The sequence below is a fragment of the Crocodylus siamensis genome, chromosome 2 (assembly GCF_052110815.1).
Source record: "Crocodylus siamensis isolate JL-2025a chromosome 2, ASM5211081v1, whole genome shotgun sequence".
NCBI lineage: Eukaryota > Metazoa > Chordata > Crocodylia > Crocodylidae > Crocodylus > Crocodylus siamensis.
The window spans coordinates 145,248,649-145,272,597 of NC_143396.1; the positions used below are offsets into that span (position 1 = coordinate 145,248,649).

Genomic DNA, 23,949 nt, shown 5'->3' on the forward strand with positions numbered 1-23,949 from the left:
CGTTCAAAAAGCTAGTTTTATTAGTAAAATTACTGTCAAATTTGTTAATGTAAATGTGTGGGAAATTAACTCAGTGTTGTGCACATCAGCCTAATCAAGAGCTGAGCTCACAGGGCAAATCCAAATGAGCATGCACATGCATTTCCCCAGGAACAACTAGTAGCAGCATATATTTGTGCTGGTGCTAGTTGTCCCTGGGGAATGCTCCTGCAAGCATGTTCTAGTGCAGGGCAAATTGCTGCAGATGGGGTAGGGGAGGCAGGGGCCCGTTCCTGGGCTGGCCTTACCTGGGATCCTGGGGGCCTTCCAGAGCTATAACAGCAGTGATCTTGGCGTGTGGAGCCTGGCCTGCAATTACAGTGTGGCTCTGGCCAGCCAGGCTCCAGTTTTGTGTGACACATAACTGCTGCCACATATGCTGCACCGCTTATTTTTTTTACGCCTTTTTTTTTTATAACAGGATTTCCCAGTATCTAAATTTGTCTCCATGCTGCAAATATGCAGTGCAGAAAACCAAAGCACATGCACACGGTGTGTTTTGTGGCGCGTCTAAAGCCTTTGAGGTGCTGCAAAGTGCAGATGCACTTGTGTGGGCTTGCCCACAGAACCCCTTCCTGGTGGCACAGAACCCCTTCAGGATCAGCATGTAAATTCAGATTTAAGGTCTGATCCAGTGCTTTCTGAAACCTTCCCCCACCACATATTCTGTATCCTCTGAATTTCCCTCAGTATTGTAGCAGTAATTCCGTCAAACAACTCCATATTAATCAAATGTCACTATTTCAGATAATTGGCCCCAAATCTAGATTTATTCCCTCTCTATAGTTTCATTGGCTTTCTCTTTAACCTTTCCTGAATAATGGAGCTTTATATAAATACCACCTTCCAATACATTTCAATATGCCCCAAATGTCAACACGCGAACTGCTTTCTTTTCTTGAGTCCCTTGTTATGCATGAATAGGTGTTACACAGATCTGCTTCATCTGCTTTGTGAGGATATCTTGTGTATGGCAAATAATGGTCACAACTCCTTCAATACTTTAAACACTGGAAATAAGAATAAGAATTAGAGCTATGTTTTTCAAAAGTAACTTTTGGACACCACAGATTTTGGCCTTTTGAGATACCTTAAAAAGTCCTTGTTTTCAAAGGGTGGGCTCTTAAAAGTTTCTGAAGTTTGGCACCCAAAAATTGAGGCCCTCAAATTAGCTAGTCTTTTTTTGTGTGTAAACTTTATCTAATGTAACTAGGCAGGTGCTCATAGTCAAATTAAATCTCTCTTACCATTGATGAGCTTGCCAAAACTTGTCAGCTGAACTGGATATTTATATTTCACTTATGGGATGGCAGGCCCTCTTTTACTCCTCTCTGACTATCAGGGCACGAAGGTCTCATACACAGGTTCTGAAGCCCTGTAATTTTATCAAACATTCTTCACCTGCTGTCTTACCTGTGTTTTAGAAAAAACTTATATTTCAATAAGAGATCTTCTGCAATTTATTTCCCATATTATTGTTCCCCTCTTCCTTCTGATGCATTTAAAATTTTGCTATCCTTACCTCTTTTTCTTTAATGCCCACTGAAGTTATTTTGAGTTATTCTGTTGACTCTGTTGGAATTATAATATGCTCCTTGCATTTTAAAATGCCTTCTGTTTGTTTTACACTCCTATTTATATATCTCTACCATACAATTATAGTCTCATACTTATTTCAGTTCTTTCAAAATTATACTATAATAATTGCATTACCTTTCCTTTGCACAGTGATCAGCTGAACAGTGCAATAGCCAAGAAATCAGCTTGCTCATGTGGAGTCTGTGTGTGAATTGCTGGTGTTTAAATACTGTTTCTAGTTCCATAGATTTAATCAGAAAACCACAAGTAATTATGATTGACAGATTCTTAATAACAGTGGACAAATTATGTCATTCTTTTTAACCGGTAAGTCCAAAGAAATCCCAGGATCTAGCACTGGATCATGCTAAAGTGTTGGCAAACAAAACACATATGGATATATGCATAGGGAGTATGTTATATGCCCTGACTACAGGTACTGTGCTGATTGCTAGACTATAATATTCTATGCTATAAGTACAGTTATGGAAATATGTGTATTTGTATTGTGAGGTTTAAAATACTAATTCGACACTAAAATAATAATTCCCTCTCAGACAACATAATCTTTTAAATTAGGATTCCAAGAAGCTGTGCTGGAGATTTACAGGAATTCAGGGGCTTCATTTCCTAATGTAAATGTACACAATCATAGCATTTGTTCTGGCTTAGGTCTTTCTGGATAAATGAGCAGCATTGGGTAGCATTTTTAAAAAGGATCAAAATTTCCCCAACTGCTGAAATCAGTGACTATTGACTCAAGAGGCCAGTGACATCAGTTGGATGGAGTTAGGTCAGTGCTGAGGGTTTATGAAAATCCCACCCTCTGTGTCTAGGTGTTGGCTTGCTGGAAGAAAAATGACACTTAACTTTAATAGGACATGAAGTAGAATCCCAGAGTCTGGGTGGTGCCGACAGCATAGGAGGTTTGCACAGGGGCTTAGGAGTGCCAAACTAATTTTACTTTGCTTTGATCCTCCAATTTTTCTTTGGCAGGTTCACCTCCTTTTTGTGTTAATGTTGCGCCTGATTTTGATACCTATATTTGTGTCAAAGACCATCTTAGTACCCAAGCTGTCCCATTGACTGTGAAAAGAATAGGACAACATGCAAAGTAAGGTACTGCCATATTTGAGTAAGATTACTATGATGTAACTCTGAATAGTCATTAAAATGTAGTAGTAGTCCTTACCATGGTGCTCTTTGTCTCAGTCATTACTTCTACACTCTTCTGTGTGTTTTTGGGGCTATAGATTGTAGCCACGTTGGTCAAATGACATAGGCAGACAAGGTTATTTAGGTAAATCCAATATCTTTTTTTAGACCAATTTGAGTATCAAAAGATATTGGATTTATCCAAAGAACCTTGGCTGTCCATGTGTTTTGTACATTTATAACTTCTGTATTATTTTTGATCTACAAGAGCAAATGGATATCTGTGTAGAAGGCATCATGCTGTATGGTTCCTCCTTTGTGACTTAGCCAGGTCTCACAACTGTCCTTATCTATAAGGCTTCTAAACCTCATTTTGAAAGCTAAGCTGTTTGCCTATGTGGGTGCTATATTTCCAGTATATCTCTCAGTAGAATTAACAGTAAACTTCAAAGGCTGTTTATAATTGAGTCATTAATACTTACATTGAGTAGCTGAAAGTCCCATCTCTCATGAGTACTAGTCATATTATTCCCATTCCCACTGAATCAGGTTGTCTCATCTGTGTCTTTTTATGAACTATTATAGTAGAGGTCAGCTTATTTAATGGACAAATCACTTTATACGTGTTGATTTTATTACATAAGTGTTTATACATCATCCAAGGATAATACCACATTATACTAGCCACAGGGTGTGTCTACATGAGATGCTAAAAGCGCAGTAGACTAATTCTACTTTACATTATTGTGTCATGGCAAAAGCCTAGCTAATGCGCAATAGATTTAGTTGACTGTGCATTAACATCACCTAAAAGATGTGCACCAATGCTACTGTGCAGTAGTGCTGATTATGGCACATAATGCACATGTAGACCTGCCCACTGCAGATGGTCCTTTTCTCAAAGAGGTTACCAATGTAAACAGGCAAAACAGGGTAGGGAAAATAATGCACTAAGGATTTTAATTCCTATCATCTTTTTACAAAATCCTGGGAGTTCTTTGCTCTTCCATGCATGCAAATCGTGTGGAGGCCACAAACAGCCTTGTGTGGCATGCATACAGGTGAGAAAGAAATGTCCAATGTTGGGGGCTGGAAAGGGGCATCCTCTTTCCAAGCTCCTGACCTGATAGACAGAGCCATATCTACTTCTTGCCCTTGGGAAACAAATGGACATTTAACTTGTGCTCAGCATTTTCTGAAAGTACAAGAAGTTTAAAAAAAATAGGATCACCAGCTTAGGGTCATATTCATTTCCCAACTCTACAAAACAGCAGGTGAATAAACATTTAATAGTTACAGTTTTTTTCTTCAAGGGTTCATCATCTGAAGTGAAAAGATGTTGACCCCTGCTGACCTCAGGTACATCTATCTACACATACGTCAGCAGCATTATTCTGCTGTAGTTTGTGATACATAATATATATACAGAAGTGGATTCAGGATTTTGTAAAGGGGGATTTGGGACCAGCAACTGGTGCTACAGGGGTGCTGCACCCCCCGCTCCCAGATTTCTCTCCTCAACAGGGCTGACAGACCATGCCATAGGAACAGCATATGGGGACATTTTTAAGTCCCTGAATCAGTAAGAATGTCCCTTCCTCAAATCATATGCACTCTCCTCCTTTTCCCTGTGTGGTTGGTGACATGTCCCCTCCTATTTCCCCCCTCTCTTCCCGCCAGTGCTACCACTGTTCTTGGCTGCCCCAGGACATGTGTTACTTAGAAAGTTGAAGTAGGATTCTTTTTTCTCAGTTCCTGTAAAGGTCCCCATTTCACTGTGTCTGGTTTCTAATGCATGGCCTGGGGTGGAATGGGGGTGATAGAATGATTTAGCTCCTATAGAGAGGAGAATAGACTTTTACGTACAAGTATTTCATAACACTGTCAACAAGCTATGCTTCTAATTCATTTAATCTGGTTAGGTGACTCATGGCAGTGGAAAGAACAAATAAGTAACGATGCACTGTGGTTAAACACAAAAGAAAATGCAGACAGAAAATTATATCCTTGATAAATATTTTCAAGCTAACAGTCCCGTGGAGGGTGGGGTCTGCCTATACCTACATGGGTTAGTTAGAGAATTTGCCCTACACAAAATTAATCACTGCTCATGTGTCACTGGTGTGCAGTATTGCAGAATGTAATGTGTGGCAAGGCTAGTAGAAACTTTTCCATGTAAATTCCTCTTCAGTTGAAAATTGGCTTTCAGCTAAATGGCTTTTTCCTGCAAAAATTTCTGCTTTCAACAGAAAATGTTGGGGTTTACTAAAAAAAAAAAAAAAATGCTTAAAAAACAAAGTATTTTAATCAATCCTCAAAATGTTTCAATTTAGCTGTGCTGCTTTTGCATTTAATGGGAACTGCATTTCAGTTTCATCTCATCTACATTCTTCTGTATGGGCCAGGCTTCCCAACTGGATTACAACTCCCATGATGCACTCGGGCCAGAGATGACAAAATGCCCTGTCATTCCTAACCAGATGAGATGACAGTGCCCCATAGGAAGTGCAGTATAACGAGAAGAGAATGGCAGATGAGGCATGCAAGCTTCACCTGCCACACTGTGTTGCACTTGAGTGTTAGGATCCAGCCATGTAGACCCTGTACGATCAGTGCCTAAAGGAGGGTGAACATCTCAGTTGGTGCTATATCTGAGCAAACTGTAAATGACAGTTGGGCTGCTTCCCCAAACTCAGACGGACACACTGTTACACAAAAATCTCGATCAGGGCATAGCTTTATTCTTCAGCAAAACTTAGGCAAAGCAACGCAGTCCCTTTGCTCATTTTAGGCTACCAGTACTATTCCCAAGCATTCCTCTTCATATCTTTTCCTGCAGAAGCTCTCTGCAGCAGCTTTCTCATATACCTGGCTTGGTTTTTCATGAGAAACATCTGGCCACCTCTCAGGTGGGCCTGTTAATTGAACAAGCCTAGCTGGCTCCAGGGCCCTTGGCCCCTAAAGGGACAGGTCACCTCATTATGCAAGCATATAATGAGATAATATACTGCACAGACACTAAGAATGAAAGTGCTGCTTTCCTTGACACCTCATGCATGCTGCATTTTTGTCTCTTCATCTCAGAATTAATTTAAAATAATCATCTTGCATCAGTTTTTCACCAGTCCCAAGGGGCATCCCTGCCCATTACAGGACGGGAACACCTGGGTGAGGGAGATCCCTTACCCTCCATCAATGCTGACCTTGTGAAGGAACACCTTGACAGGCTGAACATCTTCAAGTTAGCCTGGTGCTCTGGTGAAGTGCAAAAAGACTGGAAGAAGAATAGTGTGGTGCCTATCTTCAAGAAAGGGACTAAAGTGGATCTGGCAAACTACAGGCCTATCAGCCTGACCTCTATCCCAGGGAAGGTCTTAGTAAAGATTATCAAAGAGACCATTCTTAACCAAAAGCCCAATGGCAGCATTCTGAGGGATAGCCAGCATGGGTTTGTTGCAGGTAGGTCTTGCTTGACCAATCTTATTTCCTTTTACGACCAGGTGACCTTTCACCTAGACAAGGGAGAAGAGATTGATGTTTGACTTTAAAGAAGTCTTCCTTCTGGTATCCCATGATCACCTCCTAGCAAAACTGGCCAACTGCAGCCTTGGCTTCACCATGATCCTGTGGTTGGGAATTGGCTCCATGGTTGGACCCAAAGGGTGGTGGTTGACCGAAGTCAATCGTCGTGGTGCCCTGTGACCAGTGGGGTCCCTCAAGGCTCTGTCCTTGGGCCAACACTATTCAACATCTTTATTAATGATGTGGACATTGGTATCAGAAGCGGACTGGACAAGTTTGCTGATGACACCAAATTCTGGAGTAAAGTGTCCGCACCTGAGGACAGGAGGGTGATCCAGGCTGACCTGGACAGGCTCAGGAAATGGGCAGAGGAGGACCTAATGGTGTTTAACAACAAAAAATGCAAGGTTCTACACCTTGGGAGGAAAAACCTGCAGCATGCTTATAGGCTTGCCAGAGCTACGCTGGCTAGCACTATGGATGAAAAGGACTTGGGGGTCATGACTGACCACAAGATGAACATGAGCCTTTAGTATGATGCTGCAGCTAGTAAAGTGAGCAAAATGCTGGCTTGCATCCATAGGTGCTTCTCAAGCAAATCCCAGGATGTCATTTTCCCATTGTACTTGACCCTGGTGAGGCTGGAACTGGAGTACTGGGTCCATTTTTGAGCTCATAATTAAAAAAGGATGTGGAGAAGCTTGAGAGAGTCCAGAGGAAAGCCACGCACATGATCAAAGGACAGGAAAACAGACCTTCTGATGAGAGGCTGAGAGCCATGGGACTCTTCAGCCTGGAAAAGCGCAGGTTCAGAGGTGATGTGGTGGCTGCCTATAAGTTTATCAGGGGTACTCGTCAGGATCTGGGGGAATGTCTGTTCACCAGAGCACCCCAGGAGATGACAAGGTTGAACAGTCACAAACTCCTGCAAGACCATTTCAGGCTGGACATAAGGAAGAACTTCTTTACTGTCCGAGCCCCCAAGGTCTGGAACAGTCTGCCATCGGAGGTGGTTCAAGCACCTACATTGAACACCTTCATGAGTAAATTAGATGTTTATCTTGCTGGGATCCCATGACCCTGCTGACTTCGTGCCCCTGGGGCAGGGGACTGGACTCGATCTTCCGAGGTCCCTTCCAGCCCTAATGTCTATGAAAATCTATGAAATGTTAAACATTTATCTTGAATCCTCTTCTTTTAACTACGGAGTAGTGGTTCTGGAGACAAATAGATATAGATTATTTGATTCCTACTTTATTAGCATGTTAAGAAACTGATAATACAGTAGGTCAATAAACAAAGAAACTTGTCTTATTTGTAGCCAGTTTTCCACAGTATATGTTAAGATTTTTGCCATATATATCCACTGGAAAACAGTGTTGTGAACAATTCTGTTTCTTGTGTATAGAGAGGCATTACTGAAAGTTAAACTCCAGGCAGAAACACACAAAAATGCCTTTTAATTTAGCTAATCCATTTGAAAAGTTCTTATACTCTGCTATTGTTAATTGATTTAGTATTATTAATTTATTTGGCCTATTGGGGAGTAACGCTGTCAATCTACAAAAAACCTCAAAAAACCAAAAACCAAAACATTATGTAAGTTTTCTCCTCAAAACTGTTACGCTATTGGGTTCACAGAAATAGAATGGCTTCATGGATATGACTGGTAATAAGTACAGGATGCTTGAACTCTTTTCCACCAAACTCAGAATAGCAGGTTTTCATCAATGTCTTCTGCAAAACAGACAAAAAGGGAAAAAAAGGTTACTATAATCACTGAACATTTAGTATTCAAGAAAAATGATTATATCGTGACTGTTTTATCATTAGTGAGTCATAAATTTTGTTCTAACGTTTCAAATGTTGATTTATGAACCATATCTGAAAACAGAAACAGGTGCTTTTATCAAACACTGCCCATTTTAAATCCTTTCTAATAACTGCTTTTTCATTATGTAATATTTTCCTGACATGTCTGTAATCTTTAAAATCACTGATGCCGTTAAATCTACTCTGGACCAACAGAACCATTAGTAACACCACATGCCAAACACTGTCACTCCTTTAATAGCATAATCCATGCCCTGTTGTTCAAAACTGTGGCTGATAATGTAAGTCACCAGAAGAGCTGCTAAAATTCTAGGCTCAGAAAGGCTTCGTAAGTGTATAAGTACTTCTTGGTCACAGCCAACTCCCACTTAAGACCAGGAGTTGTTAAAAGGGTCATGAACAAATATATTCAATCCTAGGGATTTTTTTCTCTCTAAAAGAAGCCCTACAGTTTTTTAGTGAGTGAAAAAATAACTTGCATCTTTGCTTCTCTTGCCTAACTTGTTACGGTGTTCTGCTGTAATTCAGGGCTAGCTTCTAAAAGTGACTTATATGCCCAAAGTGGAGCTTAGTCAGAATTTAGGCACTTAAGTCCAAAATTGCAGTCCTGAAAAACCCTAAGCCTGGAGTCGCTTACACTGCATAGGTTCCTATATTTTTACTTTAATATTTCCCAGGTGCAAAAAATTTCACTCCAACATATGCCCCAGTTTTGACAAGGCTGAACCAATCAGCACCTTGTCCAAGACTTGTGATTCAGAGTCTAAGTCTTTACTTCCTTGAGAAGCCGTATCTGCTCAGAGTATGTCTATGTCTGACAAGATTGGGCTTCACACAAAAAACAGATATTGCTGCCACTGTGGCATGGTCATGTCATGATGCTATTGCCACCCACGTTAGAGTATATTGCAAGAAGCTGAAGACTCAAGTTCAGTCTCTCTTCAACCCAACGGGGTTCAAGCCTATACCTCCCACAAAAATGCTCTATCAGCCTGTCGGCTATTTTGGATGAGGGCACTTTCCAGCCTTCCTGCTGAAGCTGTTCCATTGTGCAAAGAAGAATTCAGGATTCACTAAAGAGAAGGGGCATAACTCTGCAAGTTTCTGGCTAGAACACTTACGTAGGTGGGGAGAAACTAGAGTTTTGGTCTCTGCCTGAAAGACTGTTCATGTATTTTATCATTTAAAAAACAATTTTGAAGCAAGGTTTGGAAACCAGCACTCCCTGCAGGAGTGCTCTAAATACTACTCCAGGTGATAACATGAGTGGGTAGCAAAAGCACCACCTATGATAGTTTGCTGAATTAGGTGGTCAATGGACTGGTATGACATTGAAAAGCAGTCAACAGAGGAAAACCAGGCAACAAGCATCCAATGTATGGACTAACTATAGATAACTGAAATACAGATACCAAGTGCAAAAGTGAGACTGACTCCTACTTCTTGAATGGAAGGTAAGGAGTCAACTGCAGGGTCAAAGGAAGAGAGCCAAATTGTCTTGTTTACATAGCTGCAAACCTGATACCAGTAAAATGTTGACTATAGTACTATAGTTAGATCACTCTGTATGTACTTAGATATCTCATCCATTGCAAAGTAACTTGAAGAGTATTTCTGAAGGAAAAGCTGAAGTATGATTCAGTGAACTAACAAAGAACTCTATTTCTTCTGAGATTCTCATCCCTGATCTCCATTCCATTTGCCTTACAACATGGCTATTCACAATATCGTAGCCAGAGTTTCTTAACTTTTGTGTATGAAGTGAGATTTTTCTCTGCTTAGTTTGAATGGAAGCATTTTTCTCAGCCTGTATTCCTCTCACCCTTCTGGATTTACCTTCTTTAATTCCAAAGCAGTGGCACCATTCTTTCAAAGAGACATGTTTATCCTTATCAGCATCACACTCCTGGAAGAAACGAGTTACACAGTACTCCATGGGCACTAGAGAAGCTCGCAAAGGAGCAAGCTCTGAGTGCGTCAGTAACCTGAAATGAAATGGAGGCAGCACATGATTTTGTTCCTGGGGTAAATAGTTTAGGTTACTAAAGACAGTCAAGGTTATTAGGAGACAAAAAGAAACATCCATTTGTGAGGGATGTCAGCCTTTGGCCACTTGAAAGCTTAAAAAATAATTACACTGACATGTGTTGTTTGTTCTGACAACATGGAATATTCAAAAAAGGTTGTTGTATCTCTGATGTAGGCAGTAGGTAAAGTTGTGTACGTTGGCTTGTTCTGGTTTAAGAGGGTAGTATAGTATAATAGAAGGAGTTTACAGAAACAATCTATACCTAGTTACAGACAGGAAAAAAAACCTGACAAACCCATGTCTGTATCTACCACAGCCACATTTATGATGATGCATACTACATGGTAAAAGATCACACATGTAAGCTGCTATCATTTTATAATATGCTTTTTCAGTGATACTTCTATCTGAGAGTAAATAGTGCCTTGGGAAAGCTGATTGGTCACTCTGTCACTGAGTCAATCTCTCACTATCCCTTAGAGAATGAGTCAGAGTACTGTATCAAGGCCAGACTTGCTAGGAAATTGCAAGGGGATTATAGCCTTAAAATATTTGCTGGCAGGGAGAAGAAAGCTCCCTGATCCAATGAGGTGGTAGGTGGAGGCCTTAGTAAGGTGCCACAGAGATGTCAGATACACAATCCTATAACTGCAACAATCAAAATTGAATAACTTAACGTACTTGTCCACCTTTAATGCTATCTTAATTCTTTTTAGATGAGTTTTGAATGCCAGTGATATATTTGTGGTGACTAACCACCATGGATGAACCTCTGTTCTTGCATCCTCATTAATTTCCTAACCAAATACTTTGTTCCTGGATTAGGCCCTTACCAATTGCTGGGAAGTCCCACAGTTGAAGGTGCAATGGCTGATTATGATGAAATACATGTGGGTAGCAGGTATTTCTTGCTAAATCCTATCTGTAAGTAAAATCTGACAAGTATTGTACAGGACATGTCTAAAGACTGAAAGCATCTAGTTATAAGCACAATTAAGGTCAATATGCTTAGTTTACAGCATTTGAGAGTCTGTCCCAGTGTGTATGTATTAGAGAATACTTGCATTTTTCTAAATGACTTCTCAGTGAAACAATCCAGATCAGAATAGCACATATATAAAGAGTTTCTACCTGTCCACAGGATGCTGATCAAGCTGGTGAAACTGCCAGTGCACTGGATACACATATATGTGGTAATTTTTCTCAAAGTCATGTAACAGAAGTTCAATGGGATGATCACCAGCCATGAGACGTTTTTCATTTTGGTAGATTTTCTGGACCTGCACGAGCAGGTAAGTAAATTACCATTAAGTGATAGAAGAAATAGTCCAACTAGAATTACCCCACCCATAGAATCTCACTCAAATAGCATGAGAGTTGTTTTTGCAGTGCTTGCAGCTGGAAACTACACTAAAAAAAGTGTCCTTACAAGTTAGCTATCTTGTTTCTGTAGTGTAAGCAAATTCATTCATAAGTGTTGGGTAAACATCAAGGGCTCACTAGAGTGCTACAGTATATACCCTTCTTTTTGCCCCCTTCCTCTACAGTGTGGAATAGAGATGTCTCAGCTCACCACCAGCTATGGAGTCCCCCATGCCAGAGAACCTTCAGCTGCTTATTCATGGTATCTTTATAGTCTACATGCTGCCTGGGTATGAGGGAGAAGGAAGAGTGCAAGGAACAGGTTGTGGCAGTGTCAGCACAGCAAAATGAATGTATGGGTGTAGAACGTATTAGTACACCTATGCCAGCATTGTCTAGCTAGCATGTGGAAAACAGCAGTGAAGAGACAGTGGCCTGAGCTTTGGTCAGAGTTCTGTCTTGCTTACCTTCTGCTGTATTTTGTCTACTTTTACCCAGCTTCTACAATGGGGTTAGGGTAGATGGCACATGAACTGACTCTTAGTTTTAGGCCAGTGAAGAGTTCCATTGTGTAACAAGAGTCAGCTGAAAAAGAGATATTCAGCCTCTTGCTCAGGTTAGCTTAAGTAGTGGAACATCAAGACTATTAAAAAAGAGAGATGGTCATTAACACCTATGGAGTGAAGAGCCAGTGAGCCAATAAGTCAACTGACTCACTCAGCTGCCTGAATAGAAATGCACTGCTGCTGCTGGGTAGTTGTTTTTAAATGTTGGATGAAGCAGGAATCAAAATGGGTTCCTTCTATTCTGGGCAGAAGATTAGCTTCCCTACTTAAGACACATATCCCAATTTTGAAAAGCTAAGTTTTAGGGAACAGGTGTGCATGGTATGCCAGTAAATATGGTATCATGTCACTTGCCTGTCTGTTCAAAACTAAACATCACAACTCAAGTTTTTGACTTTCAGATGCTGAATTCTGCTGAGGTATTCACACAAAAAAATTAGCAGATCAAGTTTTATTCACAGCAGAAGATCACCATGTGCCCAAAGACCCTTCACTAACAGGAAAAGGGGGAATGTATAGAGTGAATTATTTATTACAAATAGTTCACTTGACTCTAGTGATGTAACAGGTGCTGTGTTTTATTTTAAAATAATTACTTACTTTATTCTGCTGCTTGTCAGATAGAAATCCAGATCTGTCCAGATAATGTTCATAATACTGAATGAGGATGTTCTTGAGCCAGTCTCTCATTCGGAGAGGGAACAGATCTGCTTCATAGTCAGTACAAGGAGGAATGTCTGTTCCAAATAACAAAGGATTCCATACTCATTATCAAGAGATCCATTTAGTCCTGAGTCAGGTTCTTCAAAACAATGTTTGAGTCTTATGGGCAAATTTACAGGTCAAATTTAAACTGAGACAGAGGTGTAGGGAGGAAGCTCTGTCCATTCAGCTTCCAGTGCCTGGATTCCTTTCCTCAGGAGGGGGATTGGAAAATGCTAAAGGCAGGGGCAGGCAATTATTTCCAGCGAAGGGGCACTTACTGAGTTTTGACAAGCTGTCGAGGGCCACATGGGTAGCCCCGCCCCTTTACAGAAATCCCATCCCCTTAACCTCTGACCTTTGCCACTGATAGTCCCTCCTCTTGCCCCTGGAAGTACGCCTTTGGGGAAGAGGGTTTGCCATTTTAGGGAAAAAAACCTAAAAATCAAACACCCATAATAATATATTTCAATTTAATTTAAAAAATATATTTTTGATCTGATTTATGTTTGTTTGTTCTGGATATGTAGAAGTTATTGCATAAAAGCTCAAAATGCAGTGTGCATGGGTGTTGGGGGGTATGGGGTGAGTGTGGGATTTGTTGGGAGTTGTGGGTGGGTGGGTATGGGGGTTTGTGGGGATGTGTGTGTGGTATGGGAGCCATGGGGTGCAGAGCAGCCGGTAGGTGGGTAGGAATGTGGGTAAAATGGTATGGGGGGAGTGAAAGTGAGCAGGTGTGCAGGAGCATGGGGCCTGCAGGGCCCAGAGTGGAGTGGTAGAAGCATGGGGTGCAGGCAGGCAGGGGTCTATGGCAGGGGTTCCCAACCTTTTCAAACTGCAGACCTGCAAACTGTATAATTTACAGATTTTAATTTAATTTACATGTTTAAATTTAATTTTTATTGGTGGGGGGAGGGAGAGGGTCGTGGGCTGAGCAACAGCAGTGGGCGGGGAACAAGCTGGTGCTCAGCACAGGAGAAAGGCGGACACTCCTCCTCCCACCACTGGTGCTCCCTGTGACAGTTGCCCAGAGCCCATGTGGTACTGTCCTGCCACTTCACTGCGTCCCCACCGCCTGTGGGTCAGTCGTGGCAACAGAAAGTGGGCACAGGCAGAGTGCCGGCAGATGCCGCAGGGAGTGCCAGCAGCAGGAAGGGAGGGGCCGCTTTCCCCCTGTGCTCAACTGCAGTTTGTTCCTTGCCACCTCTGCCAGCTTGGGCCCTGTGCCGGCTCCAGGCTAGCCTGTTAGGTTGAGCAGCAGCAAGGCACGAACTGCTCTTGGGGTGGAGGAAAACACCCACTCTCCTTGCTGCCGCTGTGCAGTGTTTGCTGGGGGAGCCCACACCATGTTAGGCTCTGCTGCAGCTCCTGGGCATCACACAGCCGGCAGCAAAGCAGCCACAGCGGAGCCTAGCACGGAGCAGGCTCTGGCAGACTGCCCAGCAGTGGCAGGAGGTGGGGGTGCTTTTCCCCTTTGCTCAGCTGCTGTTTGTTTGTCACTGGTGCTGCCAGAATGGGCCCTGTGGCAGCTCTGGCCTCACCCAATGGGCTGAGCGCAGTGGCAGCAGGGCACAAACTGCTGCTGGGGTGGGGGAAAAGCAGCTCTGTTCTTCCTGCTGCTGGCACTCCCTGCGGCTGCCATTTGGAGCCCATGCAGGGCTGCCTGTGCCTGCTCTCTGTTGCCACTGCTGCCCCATGGGGTGGTGGGGACATGGCAGAGAGGCAGGGCTCTGGGTAGCTGCCACAGGGAGCTCTGGCAGCAGGAGGGGAGGGGCCACTTTTCCCCTGTGTTGAGCAGCAGCTTGTTCCATGCTTGCCACCACTGCTGCTCAGCCCAGACAGGCAAGTGTGGGCTGTGCAGGGCTGGGGATATTCACAGTCATTCCTGCCTCTGCAGTGGGGTTGGGACAGGTGGAGCTGGGAGCGAGCAGACACATGGCAGCCAGCGGCACCCAAGTGGGAGCGCGGGTCCCACACTGGTGCCCCGGGGCCAGCACTGGCAGGGCCCAGAGTGGGTGGCAGGAGCGCAGGGTCCCAGCTGGCTGGGGCTCTGTGGATCTGAGCCAGCTCCCCTCTCTCCCTGCTGGTGCAGTGCAGCCCAGCTCCATAGACCCCTGCCAGCCTGTGCCCCATACTCCTGCTGCCCCGTTCTGGGCCTCACTGGCACTGGCCCCAGGACACTGGCATGGGTCCTACACACCCACTCCCTTCCACTCCCCCAACCCCCACCACCTCTTTCCTGCCCCCCCGCCCCCGACACACACACCCTTCTTACCTGAATTTCCTGCTCAGGGCAGGGAGGTGTGAACAGCCCCACAGTCCCAGGCCAGAAGCAGTTAGGGGCAGATAAATATTCATTTTCTAAATTTTTTAGGGGCCTTGCAGGCCAGACAGAATGGCCTGGCAGGCTGGATGCAGCCCGCGGGCTGCATTTTGCCCACCCCTGGCTTAATATAACATACAGAAATAGTCCTAGGAGCATGGATCAGAAACTAGAACTTTTGCCTCCCAGATGAGTGCCCTAACCATAAGGAAACTCGTACTTCCTTATGTTCACTCACCTTTGATGGACCTCAGGAGTTTTGAACTCATTGCTGCAGAGTGGCACAGCTTCAGTGAGGGGTGGCTTAGGCACTCTTTTAGAAGGTGGGAGAACTGTGTTTGACTACTTTAAAGCTGAGAAGTAAACTGAACTCAGGTCTTCCACTCCCCAAGTGAGTGCTTTAGCCATCCAGTGAGTATATAACATGTGAGTTGTGGCACCAGCTCCACCTTTAAAAAGAATGTGACTACAACTTCATTTTGTGAAGGTCTCAATCCTGCCCATGAGGGGTGATCACAGGTCAGTGTACTGAGTCAGAAGGACACCTCATTTCTGGATAGAACTTAGGTGGAACAGCTGCTCAGCCCGGGTCAGTCCTGGGCATGCACAGTCAAATGTGGGGGCACCTGCCAGATTTAGACATATTTAGGATAGGGAGCTAGTGCTTTTTTAGATTGTAGTTTTGAACTTAGGCACCTACATTCCGCACAAGTCCTGTTTTAGGCACTTGTGATGAGGGAGGATCATGAGTGAATGGTGCCTCCTGAATCTTGGGGGGCCCCTACAGAAGCTGCTGATGGTGGCAACCCTGTCAGGGAGGGCACCAGCCCTGCCTACAGCGTCAGTGTCAGCCGTTTGGGGGGAGAGGGGGGACCGGCACTGTTGGAGGGAGTATGTGCAGCCCCGTGCGCCCCCTACCAATCACCTATGGGCAGGATGCTGCCCATGGTGAAAAAGGGGTTAAAAAGAACCTCTGGCCCAGGCCAGGTCCTCCCTGCTATCTCTGCAATCAGTAGGAAGTGGAGAGGGAAAAGAACAAAAGGGAGACAGCTGGTGGACAGCAACTAGCCAGCTAGCTAGAGTGACCTGAGAGAAGGGAAGGCACTCATTGGGGGAACAATGTCCAAGTACGAGACTGGGGAACTTGCTCTGGGTAGAGGGTGAGGGGACCCCTATAACTGAACACTTGGAAGTTCAACTGGTGATGCCCAAGTATGCTGTTATACTGCCTAAGTTCTTTCCTGTATTCAGCTCTTTGTGCCCCAGGGTCCCAACACCAAACTATAAAATGGTACTCGTAAAGGTAATGATCTGCTGCTACCTCTCAGAGATATTGTGAGGAGAGCTATATTTAAGACTGGTAATGGAGGGTGGTAGCACCTCCCCCACCAAAAAAAGTTACAAGGAAGGTGATAGAACCAAGCCAGGTGGCAGACAAATGATTCTTCACGAAAGTCAAATCAATGGATTTGGGCATTTTATGTAATATAATTATAGAAAGAGATCTCTCTGAGGACTTTTGAGTCGAGGATTGTGAGCTTATTTCTGACTGAAGGGTAACATATACAGAAGTAATGGGGAAGGGAGAGATCTTATAGCTGTGATTTGCTATTAAGGTGATAGGCATTTTTATAGAGGTAGATTACATGCATAAAAATAAGCACAGCCTTACATTTGCAGGATCCAATATAATCTAGGTGCAGCTGATGTCCCATTTTTGTCCCTTCAAGTTGGCATTTCATGCCAAAGAGCTGGCATATGCCCTCATAGGTCTTATTATCAGTGCCACAAATCTAGGTAAGGAGAGAAAAATCTATTCAGTAATACTGTTAGATTGCTATTGTGCATGTCAATGTACCACAGAATGAGCATGAAATTAAACAGGCCACTGACCTGCAAGTGTTTAGTATTTCTGAAAATAATCCTTGTTCAGGGGGTGTAAATATAGATTTGGGGGCCTAACTTTAAGCTTTTTTGAAATCTTAAATGTAATTTACTGTAACAAAATACTATTGTATTGTATATAGTAATCCCATAGCAGCCTAGTGGGAAACCATGCTGAACAGTGTCCTACATGAGTAAGTGCATAGGTCTGCTAAAATATCAGAGACAAATTGATATAATGATTGGATTTTCTGTACAATTTTTAAAGAGAGTGTACTATTTTTTTTTGTAATGTAAATTAGGGGGAAAATTACATTAAGAATTTCAAGCAGCCATCTGTGACAATTCTGGTAATTTCAACTCTTGGGTGTCCAATTATCAAAACCAGTGGGAGCCATTCACATTTGTCTTAGTGTAGAATCGCTCTAACTAATGGAGTATCAAATATTGTAGTCAGTTCTTCCTGTGTCAGTGGAATACTTACATGCTCATAATCTTTAGTTGGAGGGCAAGCAGCAGGATCTTGGCAAACACAGCTGAGTTTTCCTTGTTCATCTGCGTGACAGACCTTTCCTCTTTTACAGTGGAAATTCCTACAAGGGTCTGGCAAAAATGTCATCAAACAAAAGGAAGAGAAGAGCAAAACTGGGCATTTGAGTGAAATGTAACTTAACAATCAAGAAATCTCAAAACACACCGCAGATGTTTGAAATATGCATCCAAGTTTGGGTGCTTCCCACCACAAAGCTTTATCAGAGACAGCTGAATCTCCTTGTTAAATAACAAAGGTAGGAAATCCCATTAAAGCAAGATTTATTCTGAGTTGTTTTTAGCACGTTTGTGTACCACCTGCATGGACAATGACATCTTGCTTACATCTGTTTTCCATTACAACAAAGTACTATCAAAATCAAAAGGAAATAAAGGGAAAAATGTGAAGGCGGGGGGAGGGGGACAAACAAAAATATGTGGACTCAGTTTCTGTATTAGTTTGGGATAAAATTTCATATCAGTTCTGATTTCTTATTGAATCCAAAAAATTTTTGCCTCCCTTAATTCAAATCAAAATAAAATGTCTTCATTTCGTCAACTAATGTTTTGGTGAAATAACTCCAACTTTTGTATAGATGTTATGAAAGTATGTGCTCTATCTACAATGTATTTTACATTTTTTAGAAGTATTTCAATAAATAAATGAGTATCCAGCAGGGATTTTTAATGTGCACAGATGCAATATAGCATCACATACAGCAAAATTCAATCATATGAAATCATGACATGACTAAAATAGAAAAATAAATTTGCAGCAGCAAATTCTACAGCTCTTCCAATACAATAGATTTATAATCAAGTTGTAGATAGGTTACTTACCAAAAAGGAGCACCTTCATACTGCTATCACTTGTACTTTCTCTCTTATTATGTGAACTGTCTGTAGTCTTAACCTTTGCAATCATAAAGCAAAAGAAGAAGTTGTAATAGGTCTCTGAAGTGAAAATTGCATCACTCCATCAACAATTGCTCATTTGTAAATGAGTACATCTCACTGAATTGAGAAAAATATTTCTCTTCTGTCCGTGCTCCAGTATTTTGAGGAAGCTACGTCTTGAGGGAAGAATGCAGTATAAGAAAACTAGAGGGCCGAGCCCTCAAGGAATTCTGGTACTGTGACATTTGGCATGACACTGCCTAATTTTTAAGTAGTTGGGCCCAACAGCAGAATAGAGCCTTGAGGTTGACCCTGGGTTTCCTGTACAATGTACAAGGGAAAAGAGTTTGCAAAACTCAATGTGATAATTAGTCACCTAAGCTAGCCAGGAGAAAATTAGAAGAACGTACGTGTGTGTGTGTATGTGTGTGTGTGTGTGTGTGTGTGTGTGTGGCAGGGGGGCAGGATTGAATCCTTCCCCTTTCCAGTGCTATTGGGAGGTGCTTGCTGCCCTCAGGATCTTCAGTCCTGAGCTTCCATCTTAGTTAAAGCTACAGCTTGGTGTTTTATGGGAGATAGAAAAGGTGGACTCTAATTTGGGGACTGGGCTTGATAGCTCAGGAAGCTCCTTCAAGCTCCATGTTCCCCAGGCACAAAAAGGAATTGAAGTCAGATCTCATGTATCTTGTGTGAATGTTTAGGGGGATATTTCCTTCTTTACTAACTTACTGAAGGAATGTGCAGAGTCTGCTGTGAGAACACAGGCAAGCTGGCCAGAAGATTGTTGCTGTACCCTGATGGTGCTTGAGTTAAGTTGTCAATGTTAAGCTGTCCAAGCCTGTGAGGTCTGGGGGGACTCAGGCAACAGTTCACCAGTCAGGGGAACTTTAATATAAAAATCTTAGACACCCATAGGATTTAAGCACTTCTGAAATTAGGTGGCAGATGAGGTGGAGTTTGGAGGATGTAAAGTTTGGCTTTAGGTGCCTAACATGTCAATTCATTTCAGTTTAAACAAGTGGCTAAGTCCTTCCAGATTCGACACAACACTTAAACTTATATTTAACTACTTTGCTGAAGGGAGGAGCTGCTGAAATATGACTTCAGTCTCCATGAATACATGCTAGAGTTGCATGCAGACAAGCAGGGGTGTATGCTTGCAGTGGCATAAATGGTAGCAGCACAAATTTGTGCCACAGTGCACACCCCTACATGTGCCTTTTGTTGCGGGCCATGCCCAGCTCCCTAGAACAAGGCTGCCTGTTCCCCTGTCTCCAAATGCTGTGTGGAACCCCTGTGTGCCCCATGTGCCACAGCGACTCAAGATGTGGGAGCAAGCAGCTTGGCTGCCTGCTCTCCCATCTTCATGCCTGTTCTGGTGCATGCTATTTTCATGTGCTTTGTCCCAGGTTTTTTTCCTTTTTTGTTTGTTTTTTTGCTACTGGAAAATCCTGGTAGCAAATTTTGCCCCCACACTGCAAATTAGCAGTGCCTTGCACAATTTAATATGCAACATGTGTAGTTTGTGGTGTCACAAAGATGTTTGTGACATCACATACTGCACATTTCTGAATATATGGACATGGCCTAGGAGGCAAAATTTTGTGCTGACTTGCACCTGATGTGAACCTAGAAAGTCAAATGATGTTGCAGTGGCTGTAAATCAGTGAACATCTAGCCTTAACAGTTTATAAACGTGCCTGGAATTGTGACCATAAAGATTACACATTGTTCTTTGTCAGGAGCTGAGGGACTATAGATAATTTACATAAAAGTGTAACAAACGTGTTAAAAATGAGAAATAAACCTGCTTGAATTTGCTTATAAGTGGGCCATATCTTCCTCTATAAATTAGTAACAACTGCATCTGAATTCACTAATTGCAAAAACCTTCATTTGGCAGATATTAGGAAAAATAATAGTTAATACATATAAAATGAAGGCAATGTAACCTCAAAGGAAATTATAAAGAACAAGACCTCCAATGTCATTACAGCCATCAGAGAAGGAGAGCTGTCCTTTAAGAATTCTCTTTGGGGGCCACATGTAAGATATAGCCTACTGCTGTGCTTTAAGTTTGAGTACAACTTTGGGTTTTTTATCTCCCCTATTTTGTTTTAAGGCACTTACATTGTCTTCAGATTCCATTGTGTTTGCATTCTGCAGAAGGCTGGCTATTTTTGCATGCTCCTCACTGTCAGAATTGGCTGGCTCATGGCTATAATAATCTTGCTCAACATTAATGAAGTGTTTAATGTCAATATGTTGGTTATTGTCAGTTTCATTAATAACTACACTGCCGTCTTCTTCCTCTCTCTCCCTCTGCTGCTCAGCACTGATACTTCCATGATCATTACTCTGAATTCTTTCACTCTCCTGGTAGGCTGGTCCTTTCTGGCTTTGGTTAAAATCATCAGTGTTGCCACCAGCATCAGAATTGTTATCAGCATTATCATTATTGTTACTAATACTTTGGGCCTCCATATACTTTCTCCTTACCACTTCCTCATGCTTAGTAGTATTCTGGTTACCATCTTGGAGCCTTTCTTCATCCTTCTGGCCTTGCCATTCAATGTTCTGATCTTGTTTAGTAATTCTTGATGAGACAGTTGCCTCTTCTCTTGCTTGCATATTCTTCTCCTCCTCTTCTTGACCAGCGTCCTGCCTCTTGGTGATATGGAAGGGCTGGCTGGAATCTCTGAGAGTTTCATCAGATTGTCTGTTATCATTGTTTTGCTTGTTTTCATAGTGATCGTCTTGAATTGTCAGATGAGTTTTCTGGCCCCTGTCTATATAGCCAATTTCACTACACTCTTCTGCTGTTGCCTCCTCCTCCATGTCTTCATCACTTTCACTATTGTTTTCTGATACGGCAACTCTCTTTTTATTGTATTTCCATGCGCCTTGCTCTTGAACAAGAGTGAAATCCTCTGCTGGATTTTCCTCACCATTCTGACCTTGGTGACTAGCTATGTTGCTATACTTCTTCTCCTTCCCAAGTTGAAAATTTTCACTGGTGGATTGTTTGCTGCTCGTAGTATGCACAAAATCACTCCACTGAATGTCAGAAGCCAAGGTTGGACCAATATGCTGTAAACTAATACCCTCTAGGCCACTTTTCCTGTGATGTTTGCTACTACTTCTTTCCTGTCTTTTAACAGTCCTGTGCTTCACCTTGGGTTCACCAGATACCATCAATGCCTGCTCCTCCTTCTCATGACTACCTTGAAGTGGGAGCAGACTGTCCTTGTTCAAATACAGCTCAGGCTCTGAGTGTTCCTTCTCTGAAGTTTCAGAAGAAGAATCTTGAACCTTCCAAATAAAAATGCATATTTATTGAATAGACAAATAAATAGTTTGTTTTACAACTGCATTTCCAAGTTGCTATGTAATATACTCTTTTCACTTGGTCAGTACACAGGATGAAATTCGTCCCTGTATGGAGACGGAATGATTTGTGAAGTCAGTGAAGTTTGTGGATGGCCAAGAGGTCTGACAATGAATGTACATTTATTTAGGCCTGGAATTTCCAAACAATTTTCATAGGATTAGGTGTGCAATTTGTATCACAATTTGATAGGAGTTGAATGGCTATAACTCCATTAGTCTTTTTTGGAATCTCAGTTTAAGTATCAAATATTGAACTTTTGGCAGCTGGAATTGAAAACATTGGCTTCAGTAAGTATTAGTTACCCCAGAAGATAAATATTGTGTTAGCAATGAGAAAAGAGGAAAGTTGGGAAAACTTCCACAACTTTTGATTTTTTTTGAACAAACATCAGATTCAGAGAGTCTAAACATCTAGACACTCAGAATGTTGCTTAGCCAAGTATTTAATTAGTGATAAGTATTATCACAATTATTTCCATTCTTATTTCAGGATCAGCCTATCTGTCTCCTATTGTGCTTCCTGGCTCAGTTAACAGGAATCCTATTTAATCTGATAGCAACAGCAACATGATGGGAAAAAAAACAAACAGCAGTGAGCATCACAGGGTACACTGGGGGCTTATCCTTTACCCAGTAAAGTCAGTGGTAAAACTGTTGATGTCATTGAAAAAGGTTCAAGCTTTAAAAGGAAAAGGGCTAAGTATGTTTGGGAGCCAAAGTTTTGAACTGGGGGGTGGGCCTAATAGCCGAGTTAAAATCCTACTTATCTGAGGCTTCTGCCTTCCACTAAACTGAGACAGCATCGGAACTTGTTTAAGATGAATACAAATACAGTTTAAAAATCCCACCTATCTGCTATCACTTAACACTTAGGGAAAAGGAAGAAGCTGAGTGGTCATGAGGGGAGATTTAAGATGGCTGTTATTCCCAGTTATCAACTGTGTAATAGGAAAACCCCTTCTGTTATCTTTGTGCAGTCAGTGGCCACTGGAAAACTATGAGAAGCCAGGGAATGTTCAGGAATCTTGATGTTTTTCTGAACAGACCTGCAGGCTATTGGTTTCTCTTGTCACTAATTAAAAGCAGAGGACTTGACCCTAATTCCATTTTAGAACTTTCAGTGGGATTACTCATTTGGATGGTGCTTAGAATATTGGTAAAACTTTCCTGTCAATGTGAGTAAGTATCAGGACCACTTTGGAATGGACCTAGATATAACAAGATTAAAAATATTTAGTTGGTACTATGTTTGCCATCTGTGTATTACATTTGTAAGGTCATAGGATCATAGAAACGTAGCGCTGGAAGGGACCTCATGAGTACAAAGCATCCCTGACTAAACCATCCCAGCCAAGTATCTATCTAATCGGCTCTTGAAAGCTTCTGAAGATGGAAATTCCACAGTTTCATTAGATAGCCTGTTCTAGTGCTTGACATAGTCAGCAAGTTCCTCCTAATCTGCAACCTAAATTTCTGTACTCTGAGGCCATCGTTCCTAGTCCTGTCTCCTACAGCCACAGAAGAAAACCTATCTTCATCCTCCCTGTAATCGCCTTTCAGGTATTTGAAGACTGTTATCAAATCCCACTTTGGTCTTCTCTTCTCCAGAGTGAAAACATGATTAAAAGGTCAAGTGATATCAAAACAATGTATAACCATTTCCTTCTTATTCAGTGTTTCCTTTGAAACAACAGAGTCTGCACTAAATATTCTCACTGACATTTACAATCCTAATTTTTTTTTATTGGTGGAAAGCAAGTCCATTTTCACTCAAATATAATACTATTTTGAGTCAAACACTACAAACTGAAAATTAAATCTCAATATATATTTGCACATTTTCATTGGAAAGGGTTGCAAAAGTGAAAAGCAAAATTTGTATAAGGAAAATATCTCAAGATTGAACTGCTACAATTTTTAATGATGTCATTAACTGTTTTTGCACATTAGTAATTACAACACTTATATTTTTGACTTTGCATTGTTTAAAGAAGCATTATGGGAAGCTTTTTATTATATCGGTTCATATTTTCCTGGAGTTTGAGTTTCCTCCTGCATATCATAGCCCCTTAGGTTTTACTCATTACATTTTCATTGAGCCAAACATGTTTGGCTAAAGAATATCTTTCACAAAGACA

At 42.0% G+C, this 23,949-nt stretch overlaps 1 protein-coding gene and 1 long non-coding RNA gene across 4 annotated transcripts in view; one reads left to right on the forward strand and one right to left on the reverse strand.

The window, feature by feature from the left end:
* Positions 1-18,358, forward strand: part of LOC149870876 (uncharacterized) — a 29,955-nt gene extending 11,597 nt beyond the window's left edge. The window contains exons 2-4 of one of the 2 annotated variants that reach the window (XR_016440866.1): positions 2,614-2,736; positions 11,298-11,448; positions 17,578-18,358. This is a non-coding gene — a long non-coding RNA (uncharacterized LOC149870876). The remainder of the gene's footprint in view (positions 1-2,613; positions 2,737-11,297; positions 11,449-17,577) is intronic. The other variant, XR_016440867.1, reaches the window with a different exon arrangement.
* Positions 7,529-23,949, reverse strand: part of SPARCL1 (SPARC like 1) — a 41,032-nt gene continuing 24,611 nt past the window's right edge. Inside the window, exons 5-12 of one of the 2 annotated variants that reach the window (XM_090037041.1) lie at positions 20,921-21,733; positions 18,365-18,437; positions 17,478-17,596; positions 16,782-16,902; positions 12,685-12,821; positions 11,288-11,436; positions 9,964-10,112; positions 7,529-8,031 (exon numbers count right to left, since the gene is read on the reverse strand). In XM_090037041.1, coding sequence (XP_089893167.1) covers positions 8,003-8,031; positions 9,964-10,112; positions 11,288-11,436; positions 12,685-12,821; positions 16,782-16,902; positions 17,478-17,596; positions 18,365-18,437; positions 20,921-21,733 — 1,590 coding nt within the window. In that variant the 3' untranslated portion in view covers positions 7,529-8,002. Of the gene's footprint in view, positions 8,032-9,963; positions 10,113-11,287; positions 11,437-12,684; positions 12,822-16,781; positions 16,903-17,477; positions 17,597-18,364; positions 18,438-20,551; positions 21,734-23,949 lie in introns of both variants that reach the window. The other variant, XM_090037040.1, reaches the window with a different exon arrangement.